The 13,007-nt window shown below is 41.4% G+C and overlaps 1 protein-coding gene across 4 annotated transcripts in view; it reads left to right on the plus strand.

Annotated features, from left to right (window-relative positions):
• Positions 1-13,007, plus strand: part of arhgef28a (Rho guanine nucleotide exchange factor (GEF) 28a) — a 269,023-nt gene that overhangs the window by 30,416 nt on the left and 225,600 nt on the right. For all 4 annotated transcript variants that reach the window (XM_060913034.1, XM_060913035.1, XM_060913039.1 and 1 more), the window contains exon 2: positions 4,970-5,021. In XM_060913034.1, the coding sequence (XP_060769017.1) occupies positions 4,989-5,021 (33 nt within the window). In that variant the 5' untranslated portion in view covers positions 4,970-4,988. The remainder of the gene's footprint in view (positions 1-4,969; positions 5,022-13,007) is intronic.

Genomic DNA, 13,007 nt, shown 5'->3' on the forward strand with positions numbered 1-13,007 from the left:
CTGGCGGGATTGACTCTGCCCTAAGGGCTATTTTCTCTCTCTCTCTCTCTCTCTCTCTCTCTCTCTCTCTCTCTCTCTCACTTTGCACCATTACACAATAAATATTCAGTGAAAATATTTTGTAAGCGCGTTTCATGAACCAAGTTATAGGATTTGTTGACAACTCGCATCGAGTTCGTTACACTTCTACCCGGCGTGAAGCACTCAGTCATGTGGTTGTGACATCATCGTAAACAAATCCGTTCTACTCATCCAGACGACTTCACAACGGCAATGTTGCCAGATCTTTCCACTCTGGAACCCGTTCTCAAAAAGATTGCGTTTTGGGCACCCAAAACGCCGGTGCCATGTGGACGCCAGGCCTAAACGATAAGCAGTTGTATCGGAGTCGCCTGAATCCGTTGCCGTGTGGACAGGGCCTAAGATGTGGTTAACTGTTATCTAGAAAACGGCTACAGTGAGGGCTCACGTTACTCTTTTAGTTTGCTAGCTATTAGGCTAAGTGCCCAACGTCAACTGTCATGCTCCATGGAAATGGTTACCTATTTTCAAAATTCATTTTACATTAATTCAACAGAAAAATACACTCCAAAAACATCTAAACTTATTACCACTGTTCACCCTCATGATTGAGCAAAGTAATGATCAACAACAGCAAAAATATTTTGACATGCCCACCTTTTGTTAGTCAATAGTAAGCTTGTTCATTTTAAGTTTACATAGGTTACAAAGGAAAGTGTAACTTGTGCCATATAAATCTTTCTTGCTAATAAGCCTTAATAAATATGGCCATGGATGTTCAATAGGCTTAATTTCACTTCTACGTAGAAGAATTCATCCTCTGTAGTTGTACCATGATGTTTTCCAGACAGGTCCATGCAAGTTGGCTTCTACACCAATTAGAAATATTGAATATGGTTTCTAGTGAATATAACAGTTTACATATTGTGACTTTTTTTTTTTTTTTTAATTTTTGTTTAATTCAAAAAAATTTCAAAAGTAGCTACTAAAAATGCAATTAAGGTAGTAGTGTTGCTGCTTGGAGCTAGCTGCATCCCAACAGTGCTCATTATCCTTACAAAAAGTGATTTATCTGAATTACCTTTTATCTATTTGTCTCCTGAAAATGTGTTTCCTGACTAGATTAAAGCAAATTATTCCAAGTGATTGATTGGTGGTACAGGATATGATGATGTGTCTGCTCAATAAATGTGAAGTAGCAAAGAAAAACTAGTCCACAGTTTCGTTTAACACATCATTAAATCCAGGTTACTGATTTATCAGCATTACTGCATTCCACTGGACTGTTCTAACTGTTATTTATGGTTGGTGATCTGCTGTAGCCACAAAGTGTGCAGAATATTAGGAACTCCTTTGAGACTGTACCTGTACTGTGATTGACAAACTGACACTAGTAGTCGTGTATGTTTGTTTTTTTTAAAATAAACAATTGAAAGTTTCTTGCTAGAAATCAACGGAATACAGTGATTTAAGGTTTAAGCTTTAAAGAAAAGGAGACTGTTGCAGTCCAATCTGGCAACACTAGCAGTTCCGTGTTCAAGCTGTTAGGCTTGCTCTAACAGACTATGGCTACAAACTGTCCGGCGCAGACCACTGTTTTGTAAGACAACTTATTTTGCACAATAATATTTTTCTAAAGTCCATTTTTTGCTTACACAATTTTTTTTTGCTTACAATTTAACTTGTGTCTTAATAAACACACAAAGTTCAATTGTTTTGTTTTTATTGACATTCTTCAGATGTTGGACACACACACACACACACACACACACATACATATATATATATATATATATATATATATATATATATATATATATATATATATATATATATATATATACACACACACACACACACACAAATACAATGACTTGTTTATGTACACAATTCACAGCTATGCAACAGCTGTACAGATGTATTTGGTGATACAGTAAGTGAGCTAAATTTTAACAGTGCAAACAATGCCACAAAAAGAAAAGATTCATGCCATTGTCATGATTCGTTGTCATGCCGACCGAGGCTGTTGTGTTTCCCGCTTGTGGTCTCGTCACTCGTCACTTCCGGAAGTAGCTCGACAAGTAGCTCGATAGGGTATACATGCACAAAGTAGCTCGGCAGAAATCGCATAAACTAGGTCGTGTAGCTCGATTCAGAGAAATCAAGTTCGGTTCAATTTCAGCCGAATTAAGGTGTATACATGGCATTTTGAACTTCGATTTCAGTCGAGCAACGGCAGAAATTCGATTCTCTCTATGTGCATGTAAACGTAGTGACTGGTTAGCATAGTCGCCTCACAGCAAGAAGCTTCTGGGTTTGAACCTCACAGATGACGGTGGGGCCTTTCTGTGTGGAGTTTGCATGTTCTCCCTGTGTCTGTGTGGGATTCCTCCCACAGTTCAAAGACATGCAGATTAGTGGTGCTTGAAAGTTTGTGAACCCTTTAGAATTTTCTATATTTCTGCATAAATATGACCTAAAACATCATCAGATTTTCACACAAGTCCTAAAAGTAGATAAAGAGAACCAATTAAACAAATGAGACAAAAATATTACACTTGGTCATTTATTTATCAAGGAAAATGATCCAGTATTACATATCTGTTAGTGGCAAAAGTATGTGGACCTCTAAGATTAGCAGTTAATTTGAAGGTGAAATTAGAGTCAGGTGTTTTTCAATCAATGGGATGACAATCAGGTGTGGGTGGGCACCCTGTTTTATTTAAAGAACAGGGATCTATCAAAGTCTGATCTTCACAACACATGTCTGTGGAAGTGTATCATGGCATGAACAAAGGAGATTTCTGAGGACCTCAGAAAAAGTGTTGTTGATGCTCATCAGGCTGGAAAAGGTTACAAAACCATCTCTAAAGAGTTTGGACTCCACCAATCCACAGTCAGACAGATTGTGTACAAATGGAGGAAATTCAAGACCATTGTTACCCTCCCCAGGAGTGGTCGACCAACAAAGATCACTCCAAGAGTAAGGCGTGTAATAGTCAGCGAGGTCACAAAGGACCCCAAGGTAACTTCTAAGCAACTGAAGGCCTCTCTCACATTGGCTAATGTTGAGGAGTCCACCATCAGGAGAACACTGAACAACAATGGTGTGCATGGCAGGGTTGCAAGGAGGAAGCCACTGCTCTCCAAAAAGAGCATTGCTGCTCGTCTGCAGTTTGCTAAAGATCACAAGGACAAGCCAGAAGGCTATTGGAAAAATGTTTTGTGGACGGATGAGACCAAAATAAATAGAACTTTTTGCTTTAAATGAGAAGCGTTATGTTTAGAGAGGAAAACACTGCATTCCAGCATAAGAACCTTATCCCATCTGTGAAACGTGGTGGTGGTAGTATCATGGTTTGGTCCTGTTTTGCTGCATCTGGGCCAGGATGGCTTGCCATCATTGATGGAACAATGGATTCTGAATTATACCAGCAAATTCTAAAGGAAAATGTCAGGACATCTGTCCATGAACTGAATCTCAAGAGAAGGTGGGTCATGCAGCAAGACAACGACCCTAAGCACACAAGTTATTCTTCCAAAGAATGGTTAAAGAAGAATACAGTTAATGTTTTGGAATGGCCAAGTCAAAGTCCTGACCTTAATCCAATCCAAATGTTGTGGAAGGATCTGAAGCGAGCAGTTCATGTGAGGAAACCCACCAACATCCCAGAGTTGAAGCTATTCTGTATGGAGGAATGGGCTAAAATTCCTCCATGGCGGTGTGCAGGACTGATCAACAGTGACTGGAAATGTTTAGTTGCAGTTATTGCTGCACAAGGGGGTCACACCAGATACTGAAAGCAACAGTCACATGCTTTTGCCACTCACAGATGTAATATTGGATCATTTTCCTTAATAAATAAATGACCAAAATACACAGTCAATGGGATTGTACAAGCCAATGCATACTTAGTGCTAGTCTCAAGCCTGGATAGATTTGGGAGGGTTGTGTCACGAAGGGTATCCAGTGTAAGATGTATGCCAAATCACATATGCGGAGCAGATCTGCTGTGAGCCCTGTGATGACCTGGCGACTTGTCCAGGGTGTACCCTGCCTTTTGCCCGTAGTTAGCTGGGATAGGCTCCAGCTTGCCTGCGACCCTGTAGAACAGGATAAAGCGGCTAGAGATAATGAGATGAGATGAGATCTGCTGTGACAACCCTGAATGAAGAAAAAGCAGCAGCTTAGTCATTTTATAATAAGTAACATTGCTGTCTGTGGCCCTAGACATGTTTTTGAATCCTGCATTCTTTTCCAGAGAGCAACGTCTCGAATCTGTAGCTATGAACTTCCCAATTGCCACACTCATTTTTTTTCATCTGGATGGAAGGTTTACATACCAAGTCAAAACTTTTTAGTTTTTTGAAACTTATTTGTCTGCCTCACAAAAAAGAAAATTCATAATAATCTCAGACAGAAAATATCCCTGTCCCAGATTCTGGGGCTACTAATTTGTCCATCCTGATTCAAGATGTTTTTACATACTGAGAATTTTTGCAATACTCTGAACATAGATTCTTAATCGCAAACTCCTTGTGCTTTGGGGCTGCACTTTCCTTCTGTGTGTAAAACTTGCCAATGGTGCTTTTGTGAATCTTCCCACTAACAAATTACTCCTGGCCTCTGCTATAGAGCTTTTCTTCTTTTGTGTACTATTAACATGCACACATCACTTACTTTCTCTTTCTCCCTGTTCTCTCTGTAACCCCCCGGTTGAATGTCATGTTTTTTGTTTTGAGTGAATAGACATTTGTCCTCTGTGTTTTCTGAACCAGTGTATATAGGAGTGTATTGTTTTGTAGGCACAGTTTACTCATATGGTTCTGGGCAGTGTTTCACTTGCACTGGTGTGCTGCAGATGTGTCTGGTTGAGCAGGTATGTGTGTACACATGTATTTCCACCACTCTGGCCTGTATTAAACTAAGTGCTTTGTTTTTTTGCAGATTAGAGTGTAATGGTCTAATGGAGCTGAACAGAGATGAAGTCCCTGTTTATGTGAGTATGAGAAGCAGACCTCTTTAGACTCTCTTGCTTCTTTTTGTCTGTATCTCATATTTCTTTATTCATTTGGAAAACAGAGGTAAACAAAATCACATGCAAATCAGTGCAAATAGAGGATTTTTGCTGAACACACAAATGGAGCTAGGCAAGTCAGATAATTTGCTTCACTGCTTCTATTCATGTTTTCACACAGCTTTTTTTTATGTTTTTTTTATTCTATCAATTTCTGCTCATTTATCTTCTCACTCCTACCACTCCCTTGTTCATGTGAAATCCCCCCCCCCCCCCCCCACACACACACACTTTCTTTATCCTCCTGGGATCTGTCCCTTAATTCTCTCTGCCTGCCAAATGTCATTTATTTGAGGTCTTACCTGTGTGCGAGGAAAAAAGGAAAATTTGTTTGCTATGAGGGTGACTCATTTTATACAGTAAAATCAATTACAACATTGTATTTAAAAATTGTATTTATTTGAAATGAATTTGATACAATTACTGAACCAGTCAAAAGTTTGGACACGCCCTCTTATTCAATGGGTTTCACAGTTTAAAACCTATTACAATGTGAAACAAGTATAAAATGCACAAACCACCACAAATGTACATTCACCAGTCACTTTAATTGGAACATCTTTACACCTGCTCATTTATGCAGTTATCCAATCAGCCAATCTTGTTGAAGTTACACAATGCATAACATCATGTAGATTCAGGTCCATCGCTTCAGTTCATATCAGAATGGGGAATCTTCAACTGTCCAGTTTGGGGGAGTTTGTGTCCATGATGGCCTCAGATTCCTGTTCTTGTCTGACTGACAGGAGTGGACCCTGATGTGGTTTTCTGCTGTTGCAGCCCATCTACCACAAGGTTCAATATTTTGTGCATGCTGAGATGCTTTTCTGCTCACCATGGCTGTAAAGGGTGACTGAGTTACTATATCTTTCCTGGTAGCTTGAACCAATCTGACCATTTTCCTCTAATCTCAACAAGGTGTTTCAACCCACAGAACTGTCACTCACTCAGGGTTTTTTTTTTAAATCCCCTGCTGGCCGAAAGGCCTGAAGGGAGATTATGTCGTGGTGATGTCCGTCCTGGGAAGGGTACTCACTTTATGAAATCATCAACTCTCACAATTGTTGGAGGAATTTCACGAAACTTGACAGGATTCTTTGTTTTATGTCGTCAATACGCATATTGCAATTTCGTTCAATTCAGTCACATTTTTACCAGAGTTATGGCCCTTGATTACCAAACTTGTATGTTGACAATTTCATGAGTGTGTATGAAGCACTTGGAACATAGATATGGTCACCAGCGGGGGATATTGTGCTCTTGGAGCACTCTGGGGGGCACCATGCTATGTAAACTATAAAGACTTTTTATTTATTTATTTATTTGGGGTGTGTGAGAGTCCCAGAACCGGTATCTGAATCCAACCCAAGTCACGGAAATCACTTTCTTCATTTCGATGTTTGATATGAACATTTTAACTGAAGCTCTTGACTTGTATCTGTATGGTGTTTTGCACTGAACTAATACTACATGATTGGCTGATTAGATAACTGCAGGTGTACAGGCATTCCTATTATGTTGAATAGTATTTAATTACAAAGCGATGGCAGTCTTGAGTCTCATCCTAGATAAAAAGGTGTGTGTGAGAGAGATTTTATACCTTAACAATGCCAACCCTGTCAGGAAATGATTCCACTACTGTCTTGAAAGAGTGCCTGTCAATTTTATCCCACTCTCCTACTGACTGTGTTCAGCAAGGTTTCGTGTGGTTGTTCACCTGCTGTTCCAAATAATCCAAGTGGGATGGGTTGGGTTTGTTTGTTTTAATAAATAATGGAATTGAGGCTTTTGGCTCATTGGCCAGGAATATTAGGATATCTGTCCTATTGAAATGTTAGCTGTATCTGAAATCACTCATTCATTCACTACTCCCAGTGTCTAGAGAGTTCTGTATAGACCCTTTTCAGTCACATGACCTTCGTAAACGCGACCACCATTTTGGACATGTAGCGGACTTCGGCTCGAATTGGTTTGAATGCAAGGAAGGCGACAAACGGAGAACATACAAGAAAAAGGAGCGAGATGCAGAAAATACCTTTGCTATCCAGCGACGTAGGGCATTTACAGGGCGAGCAGAGGGAGAAATAACAGTAACGACACATTAGCAACGCCGTACAGAAATAACGGTTTTGGCACAGACCCTTTCGGTTCTCGCTCATCTAGCTGCTACAATGACTGCTTAGACTGCAACAATAATACCTAACACACATTTAAGTATCCGTCGTAAAGACGTGAAACTCGTCGAGTGACGAGTGTGTTCATTGATAAGCTAACACAATCTAAAAGTAGACATACCATCACACTGCCCTGGCGCTGTGTACAGTTTACCTTCTACGGTTTGTGCACTCACTATTTGCCATTACTTTCTCCAACCGTTGTGACAGATTACAGGGAACGGCCTGGATTTAAGAGACAAATACATATTCCTCTTGTTTTGAACACTTATTTGTAGGCAGTGCTTAATTTGTAAAGTGGGAGGTCCCGGAGCGCAGAGGATGAGCGGCTCCGGAGCAGGAAAAAAGAGGGGGGAGGGGGGCGCGGCGCTGCGCTTCTGGGCATGTTTTGTAATAACACTGCAAATTAAGTTCATCTGCAGATATTTTGTGGATGTCGTTTCATGAGAGAAATCACCAACAAGACAGATATCAAAATCAGACATTAACACTAAATAAACTTGCATTTTTTTATTTAATTATTTGGTTTTTTTTTTGTTGTTACATAGTCAAAAGAGATGTCGGATCACCGGATCCAGTGTAAATAGCTGCCGGAGCCAACGCCCGAGGTTCCGGAGCGCGCTCCGGCTTGCTCCCCCTCAAATTAAGCGCTGTTTGTAGGACACTGCCTCTGATCTGTCCTACAGTCTACCAACAGCAAAGGAACACAACGCTAGCTAATGTCGTTAGCTAATAGCTACTACAGAAGAACAAAGAGGTTACAATGGGTTGTTTTAGCCTATTTGGTTACACACTCGCCGCCACAGAATGTTAACAGCAATGTAATGCTTTTTCTGGCTAATTTTATTCGTCTTACCTCCAACAACGTGGTCACTACACAAGCGCTGGTATGCCGAGGGCTGCCAATCTTTCCTGTTTATGGCCGCTATCCATCTTCTCCGTCGGGATCCGATAAAATGATAACCCTTGCCTTGTTTGTTGATGGTTACTACATCCAGGTGCACAAAAATATAGTGGCATGACGGAAGTCTTGCTGAAAATAAACACTTTCTTTGCTGCCGTTCCTCAATGCTGGCTGTGATAAACTACTGGTAGTACATGTCCAAAATGGCAGCCGCATTTGTCGTGATGTCACGTGAAAAGGGTCTGTAGAGGACTATATAGTGAGCTCCTTGGTAAAATTGAAAAAAGAAAAAAAAAAAAAAAACACTTGCGGACACTACTCTGCCATGCGGTTATTTACGTCATTACTGTCGCACAATTAAAATGTGTCTGATCAGTCGGCTGGTGGGTTTTCAAAATGATAAATGCGTGTATGTATTTTTGTGATAAATGTATTATACTGAGCACGTTTCCCACATTAATAAATACAAAGCACTTTGTGTTTACGTCTTTCAGTTCCTTTAAATCAAGGCTGAATACTTTCTTCTTTTGCCGTCTTTTATTAAATCAAATTTGAGGCTTTTGATTAATTCCTCGCTCTGCACTGTAAATTTTTTTTATTCTTGTATTTTATCTGTCTTATTTTTAATTAAATATTCTCTCGTTGCTGCAGAGGGTGTTCCTCTCTGTCGTCCACCATTTTTCTTGCAGCATGACCGCAATGCATCTTGGTATATATTGCTTGGTTAGTGACTATCAGTTGTACACTACTTTTCATGATGCATTGTGGGATACTATGAGTCCACTAATGTAGGGTGTAATAATTCTTGTTATACATTTGGACAGCACTGCAAAATGGTTTTGATAGAGATGACTCCCTATACACGCTGTAGTGAGTGAGTGATTTCGGACACAGCGGTTGTATGATTCACGCTTGTGATGCCATGAGACTAACATGATGTTAATGTCCAGATAAATGAAATGGAATGAAACTACTTAGAACAGGGGTTCTCAACCTTTTCCACTTTGAGGCCTACTTATTCATACTTGTAACGAGTCAGGGCCCATTTAAAAAAAGAAAAAAAATCCTCAATTATTTTGCCTTATCTATTCGATTAGAATGTAATAATCTACTGTAAAATGTATTAAAGGAATGCAATATCACTCCTCGTTACAGACGGGAGCCAAGTAATTAAATAAATGCAATAAAAACAAACTGTGTTTAATTGGAGGCATTGTATTTAAAACTGTATGGATGTGCCAGAAGCCAACATGATGCCCTGCATGCATGGTTTTATCTCTATCAAAAGGGATTAATAATCCAGAAGTGGAGTCTGTTCAATTAATACAAGAACTTTATTGCCATGTTTGTGTACAGCAAACAAGCGAGTTATTAAAACCAATAAGTATGTTCAGAAGAAGTGAATATAGAAACCACTCAATGGGATAGATTCTCACACGCTAACAAAAGGATTTTTCCTATGAGTTGGAAAATGATCCATCCGTCGAGTTCCTTGACATCTCAAACTACCTGGTGCTGCAGACGTCATTCTACATGGTCAAACAGATGAAAACCTGGAAGAGCATGGAGCCGTACAACTTTTTATATATGACTGGGTTAAAGAGCTGGGGATCAGGACACAAGAGAGAGTGGTAGACAGATCTAAATGCAGGAAGAGTGTTTATTAACAGGTGAGATTTTAAAAAACAGTGGGTGGTAAAAGAAAGCAACTGGACTTGCATGAAGATTCTTGAAGACGTTTCACCTCTCATCCGAAAGGCTTCTTTAGTTCTGTCTGACTAATAGGGAGTATCAGGTATTTATTCTTTCATTGAAGAAAAGCAATCCTAAGGTGTTGTTGAGTCATCCTGCTGGTGTGGGTCACTGGGGGCTGGGTGTGAATGGCCTAGAGAGTCGTTGGGGTGATCAATGGGTTGTTGGTTCTTTCTGTCCTCCTGTGAGTCACTGAAAACAGCTGGGTTTTGGGTTGTCTGGGAAGTATGCCAAGGACTGCATTGTAGGTGGCTGATAAATGGTGTCTTAGGCCCTGTCCACACGGCAACGGATTCAGGTGAATCTGATAAAATTGTTTATCGTTTCGGCCTGGCGTCCACACGGCATCGGCGTTTTGGGTGCACCAAAACGAAATCTTTTGAGAACGGGTTCCAGAGTGAAAAAATCTGGCAACGGAGCCGTTGCGAAGTCGTCTGGATGAGTAGAACGGATTTGTTTACGATGACGTCACAACCACATGTGCTTCACGCCAGGTAGAAGTGTAATGAACTCGATGCGAGTTGTCAACAAATCCTATAACTTGGTTCATGAAACGCGCTTACAAAATATTTTCACTGTGAATATTTATTGTGTAATGGTGCAAAGTGAGAGAGTGAGTGAGAGAATAGCTCTTAGGGCAGAGTCAATCCCGCCAGCAAAGATAGGGAAAAAAAAAAAGGAGCGATCTCACCTCTTCAGATGTTGGTTTAAGTCTGACAGTACAGTCCTCAAAAAGGGTGTAGAAGAACAAAGTAATCCATCAACGTGTAGCATTCAATTTATTCCAGACCATTAAAGAATTCTGGAGGATATCAGAATGTTGGCATACCGGCTTTCATCTACCCCCATTCATTCCTCTTTCCACGTCTCCATTCAAAAAATGAGCACGTGATTTAAAGGGACTATATCCATAGGATAGGGAGTGAGAAAGTGTGTGCGTGTGACAGGGATAGTCACTGTGCGCGTGCGCAAGCGTCTACTTCTATTGTTCTGGTGTCTCCGATGGGACCGTCTTACAGCGCACGTAGTGGTGTGGCATGTGTATTGCATCGTTTTCAGCAAGCGTTGCGTTGCCATATGAACCTGAGATTTTACTGATCCGTTGCCCATGTGGACGCAATATTTAAAAAAAAAAAAATCTCGTCATGTGGATGTAGCCTTAAGGCCTCTGCATGCTCTTGCGACAAAGCTTTCACAGATAGCTTTTCGCAGACAGTTGTAATTTATCGTTGAGCAGGGAGAAATAGGCGTGCGCGATGTTATTCACTGCCACAACGCAAGGGGGCGCGAAGTCGCGAAATCGCTGGGAGTAGTTGGTGGGTGTGGTTAGTGGAGTGTTTATCCTCCGGTTACTTATAATGACTAGAACTGGAGTCGTATAGATGTACGTACTTCCTCACTTCCTCAATCAACCGCTCTTCGTGCTGCTCCATCTTCGCTCGTGTTTTTAAAAATGGCGGTTGTGAAAACAAAACAAACCGGGAAAGTAGGGAAGCGGAAGTGCGTGTACAGCGGATGTAGAGTGGACCAATCAGAGCCCTCTTGTCTGCGACGCTGTCTGCGAGGCTTCTGCGGTGGTCACAATTTTTGGGAGGTGCGCGCAGAGCGTCTGCGAAGGTGGGGGGGCTACGCAGACGCTGTCTGCGACGCTATCTGCAAGGACTGGGTTGTCAGCATAAATTGGCCTTTAGACCACCACCACCTCTGTTCAGTGATGGCCATTCCAGGTTGACAAAAATGGCTTCTTTAACTCCTTGCTCATACTAACGATCCTCCCTGGCTAAAATGTGTATGTTGCAATCCTGAAATGAGTGTCCTTTGTTGTTAAGATGAAGATAGACAGCAGAGTCCTGGCCTGAGGAACTGGCTCTCCTGTGTTGAGCCATGTGCCTGTAAAGCAGTTGTTTTTGTTTCCCCAATATACGAGTCCGTGCATTCCTCACTGCACTGAATTATGTACACTATGTTGTCCTGTTTGTCTGGCTATTCTGTCCTTAGGGTGGACCAATTTCTGCTTCAGGGCGTTACTGGGTCTGAAATGTACCGGAATGTTGTGTTTGTAGAAGATCCTCATGAGTTTCTCAGATACACCAGAAATGTAGGGAATGACAATGTTCTTGCGTTTGTTCCTGTTGTCTTCCTTGTCCGTTATGTTCCTTTTTGTGTTCCTTGAAGAAAGCCCAGTTGGGATACCCACAGTTCTGAATTGCTTTCTTGATGTGATTTTGTTCCTTCTCTTTTCCCTCTACCGTTGTAGGAATGTTCTGAGCCCTGTGTTGCAAGGTCCTAATGACCTCCAATTTGTGTTCCAGTGGGTGGTGTGAGTCGAAGAGTAGGTACAATAGGGGGCACTGGTGAGCCCATGGCACATCCATGCTTCTGTCTGTAGAGACTTTAATTAAACTGGAAATAGGTGGTGGTCAGGTAGAGGTCAAGGAGGGTGCAAATCTGGTCCATGGTGAGGTTTGTTCTATCCAGTAAGGTGCTGTCTTGGAGTTGTTTTCTAACAGATTTGACTGCTTCTGTGGTGGGAATGCAGGTGAAAAGAGAAGGAACATCATAGGAAACCATGGTTTCATCGGAGTCTAGTTTGAGGTCTACAACTTTAGTAACAAAATCTTGGGAGTTTTTGACGTGATGTGATGTGTGTTTCCAGCAAGAGGAGCCAGGATGGTGGCTAGATGTTTGACAATGTTATAGGTGACCGAGTTTACACTGCTGATGATAGGTTTGAGTGGAGCTCCTTCCTTGTGAATCTTGGGGCGTCCGTATATGAGAGGAATGGTTTCCCCAGGGTACAATCTGTAGTACAGATATCGGTTGATAGCTTGGTCCTTTTCTAGCTGTTGCAGGCAGCTAACAACTTTCTTTTTGTAACAACTGGTGGGATCCTACCTCAAGGTTTCATAAGGTGGTTGTGTCGCTGAGGAGACTGGTCATCTTTGAGTGGTAGTCCGCTGTGTTTAGCACCACTGTGCATCTCCCTTTGTCAGCAGGAAGGATGGTGATGTTCTGGTCTCTTTGAAGCAAAGTAAGAGCCCTCCTTTCTTGGCTGGTGAGGTTGGAGGGGGTGCTTTC

The sequence above is a fragment of the Neoarius graeffei genome, chromosome 28 (genome assembly GCF_027579695.1).
Source record: "Neoarius graeffei isolate fNeoGra1 chromosome 28, fNeoGra1.pri, whole genome shotgun sequence".
Taxonomy (NCBI): Eukaryota; Metazoa; Chordata; class Actinopteri; order Siluriformes; family Ariidae; genus Neoarius; species Neoarius graeffei.